Source organism: Chenopodium album, chromosome 13, assembly GCF_948465745.1.
Source record: "Chenopodium album chromosome 13, dcCheAlbu1.1, whole genome shotgun sequence".
Taxonomy (NCBI): domain Eukaryota; kingdom Viridiplantae; phylum Streptophyta; class Magnoliopsida; order Caryophyllales; family Amaranthaceae; genus Chenopodium; species Chenopodium album.
Genome location: NC_137846.1, coordinates 13,767,120 through 13,785,553, shown reverse-complemented (window position 1 = coordinate 13,785,553; position 18,434 = coordinate 13,767,120). Strand labels below are relative to the sequence as shown.

The 18,434-nt window shown below is 34.8% G+C and overlaps 2 protein-coding genes across 2 annotated transcripts; one reads left to right on the top strand and one right to left on the bottom strand.

Annotated features, from left to right (window-relative positions):
• The first annotated feature begins 7,845 nt into the window (after positions 1 to 7,845).
• On the top strand, positions 7,846 to 10,152 carry LOC145574612 (pentatricopeptide repeat-containing protein At3g22690-like). The gene has a single exon (XM_081632443.1). It carries the CDS (start codon positions 7,955 to 7,957, stop codon positions 10,016 to 10,018), a length of 2,064 nt encoding a protein of 687 aa, XP_081488569.1. The 5' UTR covers positions 7,846 to 7,954; the 3' UTR covers positions 10,019 to 10,152.
• On the bottom strand, positions 10,034 to 16,324 carry LOC145574613 (uncharacterized). The gene is made up of 5 exons (XM_081632444.1): positions 15,857 to 16,324; positions 14,101 to 14,390; positions 13,915 to 14,004; positions 10,540 to 10,895; positions 10,034 to 10,456 (listed from the first exon to the last, which is right to left on the bottom strand). The coding sequence occupies exons 1-5, from the start codon at positions 16,068 to 16,070 to the stop codon at positions 10,192 to 10,194; spliced, it is 1,215 nt and encodes a 404-aa protein (XP_081488570.1). The 5' UTR covers positions 16,071 to 16,324; the 3' UTR covers positions 10,034 to 10,191.
• Positions 16,325 to 18,434: the final 2,110 nt, after the last annotated feature.

Genomic DNA, 18,434 nt, shown 5'->3' with positions numbered 1-18,434 from the left:
TATTTCTGAACCTTGTTGAATGTATACTGTTGGAACTTTGTAAGTCTTGGAAAGAATGAGTCATTAGGAGTAGAGAATTCATGGAAATCATGTACCATTCCATATTCCCAAGCTTTGTAATGTATACTAATGAACGGAGCATCCTGATTAAGCGGATATGGGTAGATTCGTAATGATGCAACTTTAGAGTTTTTGGGAAACTCTATTCTTTCTCCCCATAGATCTCGAAGATAAAAGAATTTACTAGCCTTTGTCACCACCAACTCGTACCATGTTCTAAAATCATTATCTCTTATTTTGTTCAATATTATATTTCGTAAATCAGGAATGAGCTGAAATAACATAATTGTTACTTCGAACATCAATAACCTTTGGACTGCCCGATGGCAACCCTTAATTAAACCATCTTGTGAAAGTTGTTTTGCTGATATGATCAAGCCTTGCATTAAGGCCCAACTGGAGGGTGAAACCCGCTCCATGGCTTTTTCTGGTTCATCAATGAGAGTTTTTCTCTATGCCTCCATCTTTTCTAGTTGATGGGCAGGAGTTTTTCTGATGTCTTGTGCTTCTTCGCCATTAACAATTCTTTGGTTAGACTATCGGCTAAAGAATTCTTCGATCCCTGTATATGTTCAACAGTAAAAGAGAATTGGTTAAGCCATAATTGCCAACGCAGGAGTCTCCCTTGCGCTTGCATATTAGACAAATTCTTTTTAACAAAACCGAGTATGCCTTTGCAATCTGTTCTTATTAAGAACTGTTTAGGGGCTAAGAAGATTAAGAACTTCTCAATCCCTCTAATGACTGCGAGGATTTCCTTTTGCATCGTAGGAATTTAACTTAGTTTTATTAAAACTTCCACTGCTATATCTGCAAAGTCTTTCTCCTTCTTTGATTTTTAACACAACACTCCAGTGCTCATTACTAGCATCTGTTTCAAGGATTAAATCATCTTCACTAGTAGGTAGTGTCAGTACAGGAAGACCTTTACACATAGATTTTAAATCTTGAACAATTTTGGAATCACTTTCCTTCCAGTTCCATGTTATTTCTTTCTTGAGTTTTTGTTGTAATGGTTTTCTTAATAGAGCAAGATTTTCTATGAAATCAGAAGCATAGGTTAAACATCCTAGAAATCTTTCTAGTTATTTTCTATCTTCAATTTTATCTGGGAATTTTTCATCTTTTCCAATATATGCTTTTGTAATATTATTTGTCCTGCTTTAATTTCTAATCCTAGAAACTCAATTTCTTGTTTAGCATAAACACATTTATCCTTTCTAAGGATTATACCATGCTCTGCACATTTTTTAGTTACTGCTTTAAGATCATTCTTATGTTGTTCTAAATCTTTTGAGAATATTAGAATATTATCTATATAGACCAAATAACAATGATTAAGTTCTCTAAAAATATTATCCATTCTTCTCTGAAATATTAGTGGAGCATTTTAAAATCCAAAAGACATTACTAACCATTCATAATGCCCTTAAGGGGCACTAAATGCAGTTAATGGAATGCTCTCTTCTTCCATTTTAATTTGCCAATAACCACTCTTACAATCCATCTTAGAAAGCCATGTGGCTCCTTGTATTCTATTAAATAACACAGTTTTATTAGGAATGTAATAGCCAGCAAAAACAGTATTGTCATTTAGCTGTTTATAATTAATGACCATTCTAGTTTTACCTCTTTTTTCTTCTACATGATTCCTTACCATGAATGCTGGACTATTATGAGGACTCTTGCTATTCCTAATTAGCTTTTTATTCAACATTCTTCTATTTGTTCATCAAATTCCAGTATATCTTGGTAAGTATAGACCATTTGTCTTACTCTAATAATCTTATTAGGATTTGTTAGAGTTATCTTAGCAAATGTCTTATCCTTTTCCCAATGTTCTAAAGGATTTGTTGAATATAATTTTTCCCATAATTTTTCTTGCTGCTTATTTATCTGATCTATTAATGATGATGAATCACACTCAGAAATTCTAAGTGCAACCTCTCGTTGTGTAGGAGTAACCCTATCACCACGCTGGCTGCGCGTAAATTCCATTGTCTAATGAGTATAAGCCTTTGTTATTTTCTGTATAGGAACAGAATGACCATTAATAGTAAAGATTATTTGATCAATGGTTTGAGTGCATGGAGGTATAATCTTTGAAAATTATTTCCTATTATCATATCATGACCAGGTTGATCAGTTGCCCATAAAATAGGAATAACACATTGAACTCCTCCAATTTCTATTGGTAATTCTTCAATTATTTCCGTATGCATCATGACACTATTATTAACAATTCTAACTTGCATAGGATTTTTAGCCTTTTTCCACAAGAATTCTGGAAATAATGACCTCTTTCCAAAACATGTAGAACAACCACTATCAATATATGCACATAACTTATATTTATTATAATCCTCAATGCATATATCAATTGGAATATAAATGCTATTAGGATTAGTACTGGATATTTCATTACAAGCTTCCATTTGCATATTAACTTCATCTTCATATACTGGTTCACTCACAATTTAGGTTTTATATCCAATTACCTTTCTTTTATCAATAATAGAAATATTCGGTTCTTCATGCATTTCTAAATTAGAACACGAACCAATATCTATACTATGTCTTGCTGGTTGTTTTAAGGCTTTCTTAGCTTCATATTTTTCATTTAACTTTTTTATTAAAGCTAGTATTTCTTCTTCATCTTCTTCTTCGGGTTTTTCATTGACTTGTTTTTTCATCCTTATTATAGTTGAATTTTGTCTACTTAGACTTGGTGTTCTAAGACTCATACTTCTTTGCATTTTAGGATTTGTAGTTAACCCAATATGAAGTAATCCTAATTCATCTATTAACATCTTACTTGACCTATTTTTTACTGTAGGATTCATGAAGAATTCCTCCCATGTTTTTTCAATTTCTATTTCATTAGGATTTACCTTTATAGGGCTAATTTTCTTATTAGGACCTCCTCCTTGCTCATATTTCTGAGCGTCTACTATTTGTTTCTTGAAAGATGAATCTATAGTATTCACCAACTTATAGACTACCTTCCATCTTAGTTGTATAGGTCGAGTCCCTTTATGCATGTTTACTCCAAGAGTTGATAACTTGATCGCTAGAAACTTTGGAGCATATGAATCTTCTAAGCTCACATAATATTTGGGTTCACATATATAGTTTACAGTTCCTTGACTTAAGCTACAAGTGATGCCACTAATAATTTGCTCATAAAACTCTCTATGTCTAACATCACAAACAAAGCTTAAGTATTTAACATTTTTACCCAAAATCTTGTAAAGGAGTTATGTATACTTGCACTGCACCAATACAAATATAACTATAATTTCCTTTTTCTTTATGGTTCTTAATGTTTTTCCAGTTTATGATATTAATTTCTACTGCTTTCTTTTCACAATCCTCGATTACTATACTTCCTTCCATTTCTTCACATACATATTTAGTTCTAGTTTTAAAGAAAGAAGTTTTAAATATTTTATCTTTAGTAATTTGAGGAAAATTCCAACTTTCTTTGTTCATTTGGTCTAGGTCTTTATCATCAATAGAATACTCAGCTCTTTTTAGTTGACCTACAGCCATTTTAGGTGATTCACTAGCTCTTAATGCAGTTTTGACTTCTTCATCTATTCCATCGTACCAGTCTTCTACACAGCCATAGAGACTATGTTCGATATAATTTAAGAAATTTTTTGAAGTCCATTCAGTGTTTAAATTAAGTACACTACTCATACTCTTTTTCCACTGATCTAAGCATCTTGTCTATCTCTTACACCATCTAATTTAAGCTTAAAGCCAGTTTGACTTATAGTTTCAAGAGTCACTTCTTCTTGTTTAGGTATATGATTAGGCATAACCTTGACACTAAACCGGGTAGTTTTCCCTGGTATGTATCTTGGTCGTGTGCAACTTCCTTCTCCTTGATACCTAGATCTTTGGATAATATTGTTTACATTAATATTTTCATTAATGATTTCTTCTCCAACATCATTATTATCCATTACTCTTTTACCTAGTTTATTTTCAATCTTTTGTTGGACAACTTCTATGGATAGAAAGTCTAGATCATTTAACTTCATTAATCCCATTTGTTGATATAAATCTTCCTCTAAAGAAACATAATTAGTTTCCTCCATTTCAGGATCACTTCCTTTTTTAGAGATTAAGTTCATGATTTCGTTTAGCTTATCAGGGTCTTCTTCTTTATCAAACAAGATTTGCAATTCATTAAACGTTTTCTCTTGAAGATGAGGGCTCATCTTTAGTTTCTTTATTCTTTTCTTGGTTACTAATAGGTCTTTTAGGGAGTGATACAGTAAACTTTTTATTTTTATATAAATTATGAAAAGGATACTTATATTTGTACGGGACAATTTTCTCTTTATTAGGCGATACTTCTTTACCAAATTGATGCCTAACTTCGTTTGTTAAAGCAAGTTGAACTTGTTTAACCTGTTCTTTTAGATCGCTTACTTTTTTATTAATATCGGTTGTGGTTATTGATATTTTATTTTCGATATTAATACAATGAGTATGTATGTTATCAACTTTCGATCTTAATTCACCAATTTGATCTACTATGTAATTTAGGACTGGGCCAAAATTACTTGTATTTTCAGGAATATGATAATAATGCTTAAAATCAGGTTTCTTACACTCAGTAGAGGGCCTAGTATTCTCCAGTTTTACTTAATTATTAATTAAATTAACAACTTAATTTAACTTTTAACCGTATGGCTCTGATTCCAATCGAACGCAGCTAGATACCAACGAAACCGTAGTTAGGATATTAACGATATATCAACTTATACCAACAACAATATTTGTTAAATTTGATACCAATCGTAGTACTATGATGATTCCAATGTGTTGTAGGATGGTATTTCGATACTACTAAGGATGGTATTACCTATATATCTCGTTGGTACCGAAATTCAGTATACAGATAAGGTACTCTTTTTTTTTTTTTTACTTTACTAAAATATCCTAGTTGAGTCCTTTTGGACTATAGTTAGCTGAGGCTTAGAATTTCCCAAAATTGATAGAGAGATTATTAATTAATTTGCTCCATACTCCCTATCATTTTCTATAAAAGAGTGTCACTAAAAAAATTGCTTCATACCATATATAGTCATGGAGACCACAAGTTTACTCTCACAATCTTACACAATTACTTTATGTCTTACCACTTTTCTCTCTCATCAATTTCACTCTGTCAAAACATTAAAAAAAAGCAAAATATGAATATGGGCAAAACAATTATGGACAGATGGAGTATTATTTGATTTGAGTAGTATGACTTAATTTTGATATGTACTGATATAACTTTGAGCTAAACTTAATTGATTCAAAATAAATATGTAGTATATGGTTAATATCAAAGATTTGATTATTATTCAAGTTAAATTGCCTAAAATTACTATTTCCTCTACGGTTTTGCCTTTAATTGTTTGCCCTATTACATGTCTGTAAAAATAATTTTTTTGAACTTTAAACACAAATTATATAACTAATTATATAGTCATGTGGGGTCTTATTAGTTTATTTCAATGTCCAGTTTTGTAATATCATATTTATTTAGAAAATTTTAAATTAACACCCAAATAGGAGACCTGTTTTGAAATTACCACCTGTTAAATATTTTTTTTTTTTATTTTACTACCCCTTAAATTAAAGAAGTATTCCGATTTCCACCTTTTCAAATTTCCAGTTGGTTTTCTATTTGTGGACCCCAAAAAACTAACTTCCCTCCTTTTTTTTCTTCTTTTCTCTCGACTTAACCCTCTTAGTATTCTATTTAACTCTACCTATCACTTCCCTCATCCAATTCCTCCAATAAATTGGTGAACCATCTTCAATCTTCTCCCTCATTCTTCTTAAATAATCTGTCAAATTTGCAATTACCCCTAAAATTCTTAAAGTATGACCCTAATTTCCAAAAAAAAAAAAAAAAAAAAAAAAAAAAAAAAAAAAAAATCCACAATTCAATAGAAACAGGAACCCTAATTGTTGAAAATGCCCAATTGAATTGTCCCAAGAACCCTAATTCCCAAATCTACCCATTTACCCCAATTATAGTTGGTGAAGAACCCTAATTTAAGAACAAATGGAGTCATACCTTACTGCGAATTGAGTGTCTGCAATTGTGGGGAATTAATCTTCAAACAACGAGCAGCAAAATCTGAGAAAATTTGGTGGAATTTGGTGAAGGGAATGGGAATTGAAGTTGGAAGCTGTTTTAAATAGAAAATTTGGGGGAAAATCAGTTAAAAAGGTGAATATCGTAGTTAGGTGGGGCCCCCAAACGGAAAATTCACCGGATTTTTGAAAAGGGTGGTAATCGGAATACTTTTTTAATTTAATGGGTGGTAAAATAAAATAAAAAATATTTAACGGGTGCTAATTTCAAAACAAGTCTCCTATTTTGGTGGTAATTTACAAATTTTCCTATTTATATTGATATTTCTCCATTTTTTCACAAGAAGAAGAATATTATCATTAATAAGTAGTCATACGGCATCTAAAATAATAATAATAATAATAATAATAATAATAATAATAATAAATATTTGTAAATAATAGATTTAGAGAAAATAACATAACTTTTACAATCAAAATCATAACTATTTTGCATAAGGGCATAGCTCACACTCTACTACTTCAAACTTGATGTGAGCAGTGATTTTTGATGTCTTTGCATCTTTCCAAGTAGAGACCTTCTCAATCTGCGCTGATGTTTTGATCGTAGAGTTGATGACAAATCCTAAACCCATATGAATCCATATTACCTTCTCAATTATATTTATAACCCTAAAAATAAAATTATCATCTATAGATGAGAATCAAAATCCTAGAAAATTGAGAAAAACCAAAAAAAATTGGGATAGACTCTCAAAAACGGAGAGAACAAGACAAAGCAAAACAAAACAATAACAATAAGTGAATTAAATCATAGAAAAAAGGGTCAAAAATAGTCTAATTTCTTCATAAACTAAAAAATTAGACAATTTTCGACCTAAACGACCAAAAAAATTAAAACCCTAAAAGAGAGAGGAGAGGGAAGAAGAAACTTAAAGGTCTGTTGATGAATGTTTAAATAATTCTCTAATTTATTAGAATTTGTCTTAGCTATATAAGTTAAAAGAAGCTAAATATGTCACACATTGGGTTAATTTAAACGTAAAAAAATTCTTGAAATTACATGGAGAATATATCAATGAAAAATCTGACAAACACATTACCTAGATGCACATAGTATAAAAGTATATTCAAGGGTATTTTTTGTTTATTTGAAATAAAAAAATAAAAAAAAAACTAGTTAATACACTAATATCTATTTATATACACTCGAGAGTATAACAAGATTCAGAATACGCTCTTCTAAAGAGCAAGTGTAAGATAATTACAATATACTAACTTTTTATATCTAATGTATCCTTAGTACCATATCGACATTCACATGGAGAGTATATTAATAGATTGGGACCAATTTTGTCATCTAGATATTTGCAAGTAGTACACAAGATATTATATTCCTTTTTACAATTCAAAAAGATTATGTAATGTGTGGATGTGACAATGTAATGTGGGGCTACAACACTCAAAAAATTCCGGCACCTTACCAAATCTAATTCACCAAATTATGGCAACAACAACTTGCTTCCCTCCTTTGACAATCCAAATATACCAAAACCAAAATCTTCCCACATTCAAACTCAAGCTTCAACAACCAAATCATAATCAATTCACCATTGATGAAACTAAGCAAATCCATGCTCATTTTCTAAAAACCCACTTCAAAAATTCTCATGAAATTCATCCTACAATCCAATTATATTCAACCTCGGTTGCTCGATATAACTTCCTCATAACATCTTATAATAAGAATAATCAACCAAAATATGCACTTAATATATATGCCCAAATGAGAGAAATGAACATTGAAATTGACAGTTTTTTAGTTGCTTCTCTTCTGAAATCTTGTGCACAGATGGGTTGTGTTGTTTCTGGTAGAGAGATTCATGGGTTTGCTCTAAAAAATGGGTTAGATTTTGATCTTTTTGTGGGGAATACTCTGATTCAAATGTACTGTGAAAGTGGATTTCTGAGTTCTGCACGGCTCGTGTTTGAAAAACTGGTGAAAAGAGATGTTGTTTCTTGGAATACAATGATTAGGGGATATGTTAAGCACAGGGTGTTTGATGAAGCTCTGAGAATGATCAGAGAAATGCAGTATAAGTTAGTGAAGCCGAGTGAAAGTACGATGATTAGTATTCTGAAGCTGCTGGCAGATGTTGGGAACAAGAATTTGACAAAGCCCATGTTTGCTTATGTGATCAAGAATAGCAACATGAATCAGTTAGGAGCTAATTTGACTACTACTCTGATAGAGATGCATACTAAGAGTGGGAGTGTAGCTGTTGCGCGCTCTTTGTTTGATAGACTAACTGAAAAGAATGTCTATACTTATACAGCAATGGTTGCAGGCTACATTCGTTGCAACGCTGTAGAGGAGGGTGTAGGACTTTTTGGCCAGATGATAGAAGATGGGATTTTACCAAATGAAGTCACTCTGCTGAGTTTGATCGCGGAATGTGGATCAGTTGAGGCTTTGGACTTGGGAAAGCAGCTGCATGGTTACGTTATCAGAAATGGTTTTACCATGACTTTACCTCTTGCTACTTCTCTGATAGATATGTATGGTAAATGCTGTGAAATCAGTAGTGCATGGGCGATTTTTGATAAAATGGAGAGAAGGGATATTATGACTTGGACAGCTCTTATATCAGCTTATACTCGGGGAAATTGCATTGAAAAGGCGATTGATCTCCTTGTTCTAATGAGAGAAGGCAGTATAAAGCCTAACCAGGTTACTATGGTTAGTTTAGTATCATTCTGTGCAGAATCAGGTGCACTTGACTTTGGAAAGTGGATTCAAGCATACATAGACAAGCAAAGGATAAATATAGACATGGAACTCAATACTGCTCTTATTGATATGTTTGCCAAATGTGGTGATATAACAACAGCCTACAGGCTGTTTGAAGAAGCTACAAATAGAGATATATGCATGTGGAACTGTATGATATTGGGGTTCGGTATGCATGGTTTCGGTGAGAAAGCTTTAGATCTCTTTACTAAAATGGAAAATTTGCAGATCAAACCAAATGAAATTACATTCATCGGATTGCTTAGTGCTTGTAGTCATGCAGGTTTGGTAATAGAAGGAAAGAGGGTTTTCGAGAAAATGAAGAATAAGTATGGCTTGTTACCAAAGATTGAGCATTATGGTTGCATGGTGGACCTTTTAGGGAGAGCAGGTTTGCTTCATGAAGCACATGATATTGTACAAACCATGCCAATGAAACCTAATGTAGTCGTATGGGGTGCTCTGCTTGCCGCTTGCAAGGTTCATAAGAACCCTGACCTGGGGGAGTTAGCCTCTTCGAAGCTGCTTGAAATAGATCCTGATAGCTGTGGCCATAATGTTCTTATCTCCAATATCTATGCAACAGAGAAGAGATGGAAGAATGTAGTGAGTGTGAGAAAAGCCATGAAAAACAGAGGAATGAAAAAGGAACCAGGAATTAGTTGTATCGAGGTAAATGGTGCAGTGCATGAGTTCACAACAGGAATTCAGGCACACGCACAGTTTGGAGAAATTGATGGTATGTTCGGGGAGATGCTCTGCAAACTGGAGGCGGCTGGCTACAAGCCAGATACTTCTGTAGTACTGCTTAACATAGAAGAGAAAGAAAGAGAGAAGTCACTTAAGTATCACAGTGAGAAGATTGCCATGGCTTTTGGCCTCATTAATACGGCTCCCAGTACTCCGATTAGGATTGTAAAAAATCTAAGGGTTTGTGATGACTGCCATACTGCTACAAAACTCCTCTCCAAGATCTATAAGAGGACCATCATAGTTAGGGACCGTAATCGCTTCCACCATTTCTCAGAAGGATCTTGTTCTTGTGGTGACTACTGGTAATGCATTACAAAAAGATAAAGGGAAAGATACTGAAATGTTTTATAACTAGAAAGTACAGTATATACAGTTGAAGCTTACAGCTCTTTCACTGAAAATGATTTTCTCTAAACACCATTTGCTCAAATAAGTGTGTACAAGATTAAGCTGGTACAAACGAAGGTATATGAAGCCAATCAACCAAGCCACTGCTGACAACGTCGGTCCCCAGTACCCCCAACAGCACGACGAATGCTGATCTTCTCATTTGAGTACTTCTCTTGAAGAGATTCAAAAGCAGTCACATCAAGCTTACCGGAAACTGACTTCCCTTGTTTTCGACGATTAAGTTGCTCTCGTATTGAAGTCCAAAGTTTCCCTATAGCATCTCTCTGTTGAGAGGTGAACCGTGATACATGGTCATAGGCATGTTTTACAAGTATGTCAATGACAGTCTGACACCTGCAAATAAGAATCCATCGTTATTAGCACAAAAAAACGAGAATGAAGTAATTAACTTGTAGAAAAGGGGCGCAAGAACAAACCATGGGATTTTGTAGCGCTTTGCAACTATCTCCAAACAATTGATTATGGCTTCTCTTTGTAACCTCAGAAATCTCATCGTCTCTTCTTCATCCTCCTTCCCTTTATTACTTTTTGCTTTCTCATCTTTTTTCGGTTTGCTTGAGATAAGAGCATCAAGCCCAAAAGGATCTAACTCTTCTTTGGTGGTAACCTCAGTAGAAAGATCAGAAGGAATCACATCCTGGCTTGACTGAACCTCTCTACTTACCCTTTCCTTCTCATCTTGAAGTGCTGCAGCTTCCTCAGCATCATCTTCCTTGGTTGCAACAGGAAGATTGGATATCAAATCTTTGACACGACCAGCAGCTTTTGAGAACTGCATGTAGCCCGAACAAGAATGTTAACCTAGGTAGCACACACGCATTATAGGCTCAGGAAAGTACATTATAAAACAATTTACATCAATGAAGCTTCACATTGGCCAGAATGCCAAAAACTATTATTAGAGTAGGAATAAATGTAAGAAAATCAAGACAGCTACCAGCACTGGTAGAGCGTAAAAACTTAAAAGCTTCACAGAAAAAAAGGGGGGGTTGCCAACTTGCCATACGAAAAGTAACTGTGAAGAGGTCTATAAATGAAGAACAGAAATTGCTTCCCTAATCCATGCATTTTCATGTACCTCTCCAATCTATAAAATTTGCTTTTTACTATTACCTCATGGTAGTTACCTGTGGAGACAGGAAAGGAATACTCATCCATGAGGTTGAGATCAGGGGAAATATATTTTTAAATAAAAATAGCTACGTTTGGCATTGTGTTCTTATGAGTTATGACAGACATAGATTTCAGTAGAAAACTTTTGATCTGTTTCTTGGTTCTTGACTTCGAAATATAAGAAATTTCCTCTCCATTCTTCATCTGTTCTTATTTTAATGAATACTAAACCCTCTCTAGCTGCAATTAAATTATTATTTTTTTTTTACGTATTTCCCATCTCCTGGCCCCAAAACTGCCATTATAGAGAGTTAGCTGTAGACCTCTTAAAATAATTAACACGCTGGTGTATTGATACTTAGGTTACACGTGTGTAGGGTTTGGTGGTTGGATGTATCTCTTTGAGAATTTAAAACACTTAAAATTGACCAGAGCTTTTGTTGTAGCTTCACCAACGGATCAAAAAAACTTATTTATATATTCTTCATCACTTTTGCGACAATTGAAATCTGCTTTTCTAAATTTTTATCTAATTTCTGGATTGAGTGCAATAGATGTGTCAGAACTCAGAGGCAAATAGCATTGCGGGAGCATTAGATCTAAGTACAAGATTGAAGCCAAGTTACCACGTGAAAGAAAGAAGACATTCAGAAATCAGAAGATATTAAAATTCATATTTGGTCCCAAATAAAAAATTTGTATAAATTGCTATAATGGGCAGTTGGGCTCACAAGGTGAGGTCAAAGACACATACTTGCATGCAAGTAAAAAAAGTTGCATGTTTCCCCTCCTCCCACTCCCACTCCCACCCCCCAGGCATCCATGAAATTTTCAAAAATACTCTAGAAATTTATCTTCTGCTATTTGTAATATGAACCACAAAAAGAGCTTTTATAAGACTAGGGTGGCTAACGCGCGCAATGCGCGCGCTATAATTTTTCATATTCGGGGATGTCTTTTGGTTTGATCTTAAATAACAAATTTAGTTGTTGACGATATAAATGAGGCATGATATGTTAATAAATATTTCTTAGGGGTATAAATGTCCGCACACTATTTTTAAGAGTTCAAAAGAAGTGACAATTAAAATTAATATGGGCAAATAAGTAAATAAACATTTTAAAGGGTATAATTGTCCAAATATTATTCATAAGAGTTATCTCATACCTTTTAAAAGGTAGGGATATGTCAATCACGCAATGATTTGATGAGCAGAAGCATATGACTATTAGAATACCACAGCATGAAGTGGTCCAACAAAAGGTAGTGGTTGTGAGCTAATTAACCCATTTACAAGCATAAGCATGAAGTGACTGTGGTGTATCAACACACAAGTATGCATAGGCTAATAGTGTTCATCAGGTCAATGATCCCTGATTCCCTGTGCATGAAGATGTAATTTCCACCACCATGTTTCTGCAACCAATATATTCCATGCAGAATACATGTTGACAGGAATGATGCAAGATTAAATAAAGTATTTCCTTTTAGCAGAAAACCCACTCTGATCCTGTTAGTCAAACATAAATCCCAAACACCCTAGCTTCTATATTTGGCAACTCAGAATGCCTACAATATCATCCAATTAGACACAGAGGCACAGACAGAATATCCTATAAACCACAGAAACACTGAAGGTAATCCTGCTGTTCTTGTGATACTATGGAAATGGGAGCATATAAAAATGTTTATAAGAAGACACTCAGAAAATCATTTTTGCCGATTTCCAAAACACCTTGCACCTTAAAACATTTTTGAAATTTCTATGCCACCTAAAAAACAATTTTTTACAAGGAAAAAAAGGGAAAAATAGTTTATAATCCCCTTCTTTCCTCATTGTATATTGATCTACACTTAAACCAACACAACTTCATAACTCAAGGCCCTAATCAGGTCATTACTCATAATTTGATAGCCACAAATAAACCTTTACTCTAAAATAAATTATTATCCAGAAGCCATGCCAGAAAATCACTATGAACCAAAAAGTGGTAACTAATATATAAGGGCCAACTCAACCATAAGCTTCTATCTCACAGATTTAACACACGCCATCAAAAAACTCATCCACCAATCCATCCTGGAGTAGACAACAAATCACTTTGATGCATAGAACATTTGGCTAATTCCTCTTTTTAGACCAACTTTATCCCATCCTCAAAGATGCATCAAAATCTCCACAGCAGATTGCATGCATACCAATATTGTACACTATCCACAACTAAATCAAGTAAGATATTATCAGAAAAATACCAAAGAAATAAGCCCTAATGGGGCTCCTTTATTTCTATACACTGTTTCTTAATCAGATCTATAGGCATTAGCCCCTCCCCAGGTGATAAAGCATTATGCATCCCTCAAACTGAAGAATACTTAATTACAAAAAACTTAGCAGCTTTCTCATAATAATTAATTAACCTATAACTGCCATTCTTTTAGCTACAAAATAAGTATGGGTTGCAAAGTCATGGCATCACAAACTGATATTTTAATGCTGAATACATATACTCACAGATATATCATTATCTCCACTTTGGAAAACATTATCATCTCCACTTCAACACATTCTATAGAAGAACAGTTAGCGCTTGAATGCATAACCCCAGCTCAAATTTTTGATCACATACACTTTAAACTTGTGACACATGATATCTTAAGCATAGTTCCAAAATGCTTACCACAAAGCTATCATCAGTATACAAGTCATTTGCCACCACAGCTCGGATGGTCCATACAGTTAGTTGATTCTTCTGCTTCTTATTCAGACACTGCAGTCAACACAAGGAGAGTCATCTCTACAAGAAATGTATCAAATATGAAATCAACAATCATAGACACAGAGATAAGAACATTAAAAAACTTACATCTTTTGCATCTTGTGCAGCAGAGAACAATGCTTGATAATCTGATCGTGCAGAAGCATTATTGCATGAAGTAGGCGAAAACATTGCTGCTTCCAGTATGGAAAAGAAGTGATCAGCCGTCTCAGGTTTGACACTTCCAGCCTGAATCAACTGTATAGCCAACTTCGAAGCTTTACTGAACTTAGCAGAATTTCCGATGTGGGAGGCTATCTTCTGCATGGCCTCAACAATTTGTGATACAGAAGCATCCGTTGAGGTTTTAAACCTCAATTTCTTTCCAGATCCAACCTCTGAAATGAATTAAAAATAATTCAGCACCTTATTAGCATATTAGTGCTATGCTTAGACATATATCGTCATAATAGATTATATAAGACCATAATTTCTCTCAAGGCTTTCCATAGCTCGAAACACTATGAAATGCATATGGAATAATGAAGGTTATTGTAAGGAAATAGCAGTCAGCAATTGAAAATTAATGATATTGTCTCACATGAGACATCCTAATGCTAAAACAATTTTCAGTAGGATCCCTCATTCCCTCTAGATCAATCTATATTTGCAATTTCAGTAAACCAAACCAGACAAAATTGAATCTTCATTGACTTACTGCTTTCTAGAAACAAAAATGACTGAAATATTTTGGGAAAAAAATTGGAAAAATCTAGATAAAATTATTATATCACCTACAGTCACCATCCTGAGTCAAAGATAAAGGTAAGTTGAAACTTTGCAGCTTCAAATATCAACTCTGACGACCAGTGTAGATATACAAGTGACATTCATGAGTCACGGATCAATAGTGTCACTTAATGCAATAACCATAACAGAATATCAACCTAGTATAAGTATACTAATTTGACAAATTATCACCATGAAAATGTTGCACAGCCAGATATGACATTTCAAATTCACCCAGAGCTTAAGATTTTTATCAGCCACGTGCACATTTTCAGACCGTAAAATGATACCTTGAACTGTTCTTGATTATAATTGTTTTATTCCCTAAATTAGAAACACTATACAAAGTATAGTATAAACTAGATCTGAGGATTTAAGCCTGGCAACAAACCTTGATCACCAAACTTTATCCAAAACCAATTCAATCACAACAATACCAATCCTCGTTCATCTCTGCTTAAGTAGAACCACAATAGTAACCAAGCGAATTCAAATCCACAATGACCCTTAACCACTGAAATGATCCAAAGCAAACCTACCATAATCAATATCATTTCTTGTTTCAATGCAGCTTTGCTTATCAAGAAACACTCTAGTAAACAAATCTATGGATTGTGACAACCCTAAACTACCCAACTTCATTCAAAAGCCAATTAATTAAAATCAATAACATTTCTTATTTTTGATTAAAATTATTCAGCTAAGCTTGACCCACTACAAGTCAAAAACGACCCTTGATCACCAAAACTCAATCCAACAGCGAATCAACCGCAATCAACATCATTCGAACCAATCACCAAAACTCCAAAACCATTTAATTGAGCTTTTCATTCCCAGAATCATTCAAGTCTGAAAAAACCAACTTTCCCTACTCAGAAACCCTAAAATGACCAACCCCTTTTAGTTCAAGTCAGCAATAATTCGTAATCACCAAAACTTATACACAAATAAATCAACCAACAATCAATACCATTCCAATTAACAATCAAAATGCACAAATTAAAACATGAAATCAAAACTATACACAATTACATAGATAAATTAAAGTAATTGATCAAAAAGGGGGCAAAATTACCTTCATTTGGGGTAAATTCTGGAGGCTTGGATCGTTTGAGGGCGCTTTTGAGGGGAGGAGGAGGGAGTGGAGTTGGATTTTTAATAATACTAGTTGTTGAATTATTTTCATTGATTTTGACAGATTTGCGAGGTTGAAGATGAAGTTGTTGTTCTTGAGAAGGAGGTGAGAGGTATGAAGGAGGTGGTAAGTCGCCAAATAAGTCACCCGCCATTGTTGAAGGTTGAAGGTTTTCTCGCGCTCTCAGTTGCGCAGTTGCTAACTTGCAGGCTTGTGTATATGGAATTTACAGAAATGCAGGCTTTGCAGCAATAAAGATAGATACAGTGTAAAATAAATTGAATCAGTAATTTGAGTACTCCCTCCATCATTATTGCACAGGTGTTACCGAGCAAATCTGGTCTTGTGGTAAGATTTGCATTTTCTATCAAATTCCACCACAAGCACATTAAGGTGGTATTTCTACTTGACTTTTTCCCCCAATCCCCAAGAGTCTAAACCCGCTAACTCGGGCCGAGAGATTCCGTAAGAGGTTTCGGCTCAACAGTGTTATTCTCCTTGCCAAATACCAACTCATAGTACTAATTCAATGGTCATATTAATGAGATTAATTTGCAATTATAAGTCTAACCATAGTTAACTAAAAGCGAATTGACTAATATATCCTTGAAAATCATATTTTTCTTTATTTTATAAAAAATTATATTACTTTAAAGAAAAAAAAAACCACCACCACTCTTTTCCCCACCCCAGCCAACCAAGCCCCTGCCTCCACCATGCCTAGCCTCGATACCCCCTTCCCTCGGCGTCGACGCTGCACAAACCACCAACTCTCCCTCACTACCCCCACAAAACCTTATCCCTCTAAAAAAACCCATCCCCAACCGGAACCCTAGCGATGGCGGAGGAGGGTCGGTTAGGGATTTTCAAAGGTGGGGTGATGGTTTTAGGCGGTTTCATAAGGGGAGGAGGGGGTTTCGAGGAAGGGATTGGGTGGTTATAGGGGAATGGAGACGTGGGAGGAAAAAGGGGCGTTCAGCATGGCGTCGTGGCCAAGGAGGAGGGGATTGGGCACGCCGGCGCTGCAGCGGTGGAGGGCAGGGGTGGCTGGGGCTGATGGGGATTTGGTGGTTTATTATCATTGTTTTTAAAATAATTTAATTACTAAAAAAATAAAAAATAAAAATCTAACTCTAGTTAAAGTTTTAACCGAAATAAATCATTAATGTTATGATAATAAATACTAATAATTCATGATTACCAAAGATAGTTAGAATTTGGGAACTTCTCTTTGGTAACACTATAGTTTTTATTTTTCTCAATGGTAAATTGCAAAAGAACTTATTATCTTTGGTAAACTTGAATTATTTATATTAAGCAAACTATAACATTAATCTTCCCAACCAACCTGCCACCATACCCCGCCCCAACCCACGCTAGCGCCCAGCCCCTGCCCTTGCCGGCGCGCTGACCCTCCCTCGCCCCTACTGCGCTAGCCGCCTCCCTTCCACACCCTCTCCACTCCCCCATCCCCCTAACCACGACCCTCCTTCTCCAAAACCTCAGTAGCAAGTATTTTCATGAAAGTAAAGAACAATCCGATGACGAAGTCGAAGAACACCGCCATAACAACAAAACTCCCACCTCGACCGTCACCTAGCCACCCCTACCGAGCTGCCGACACCTACCAGCCTTCTTCACCGGCCCAACACCCTTCCCTTACCCCTCCGTCGTCCCTTCTCTCTGCTAGTCAATCTTTCTCTTTCTACCACGATACTCCTACTACTCGTAGGGAACTTCTCATTATCCCGAACCTTCAATAGCGTCAGGATTTAGGGTTAATAGTAATGTGAACTGGTTTGATTTAATTGATTTTGTGAGTTTTTGTTTGTGGTTTTTGGTGGGTGTCAAGATGAAAGAAGGAGGGTGGTGGGGTGACAAAGGGTAGAGGTAGGGTCACTGTTAGGCGCCGGCAATGGGAGGGGGTGGCGTCGGCATGAGGGGAAGGGCATGTGTTTTTGGTTGGGGGAGGGGTAGTGGGTTGTTTTTAAAAAAAAATTAGAGGAAACCTCTTTGTGGGTCGCCGACAAGAAACGGAGGGGCGAGGGTTTATCGTCGGCCAGTGTAATACTCCGTATTTTTATTATATTTTTTTTAAAATATATAAATTATTTATTTTATTCATTAAATGATTTGTTTCATTTTAAAAAGAAATTAATTATTTAAATAAATTGTTAGTGTGTATAAATTAAATGAATCATGAATTGAGGAAACAAAAACATTTTTAATTGGGTCAATCTTATTTAAATGAGTGGACCAACTTATTGAGAATTTAAAGGCCCAATAAGTTGGCCCCAAGTGAAAAGTTGAGGGGGAGTAGGAATTAGTAATGACAATGTTGTAATTATGAGTTTTGTTTTTAAAAGGGGAGTATAAATACCTTAAATCCTCAAGATTTTTCCACTCAAGATTCATAATTGTCATATTTCATAAAAAGTTTTAAAGGTTTTCTTTTTACTTTCACTCTCCTTTTTCTCCTTATTTTTCTTCTCTTTTTCTTCTTCTTTTTCCTCCTTCC

Coding starts and splice junctions, on each gene's coding strand:
- LOC145574612 (XM_081632443.1), top strand. CDS start 7,955: ATGAGAGAAATGAACATTGAAATTGACAGTTTTTTAGTTGCTTCTCTT.
- LOC145574613 (XM_081632444.1), bottom strand. CDS start 16,070: ATGGCGGGTGACTTATTTGGCGACTTACCACCTCCTTCATACCTCTCA. Junction 14,391..15,856: donor AGAATTTACCCCAAATGAAG/GTAATTTTGCCC, acceptor AATTCATTTCAG/AGGTTGGATCTGGAAAGAAA. Junction 14,005..14,100: donor CTGCACAAGATGCAAAAGAT/GTAAGTTTTTTA, acceptor TGTTGACTGCAG/TGTCTGAATAAGAAGCAGAA.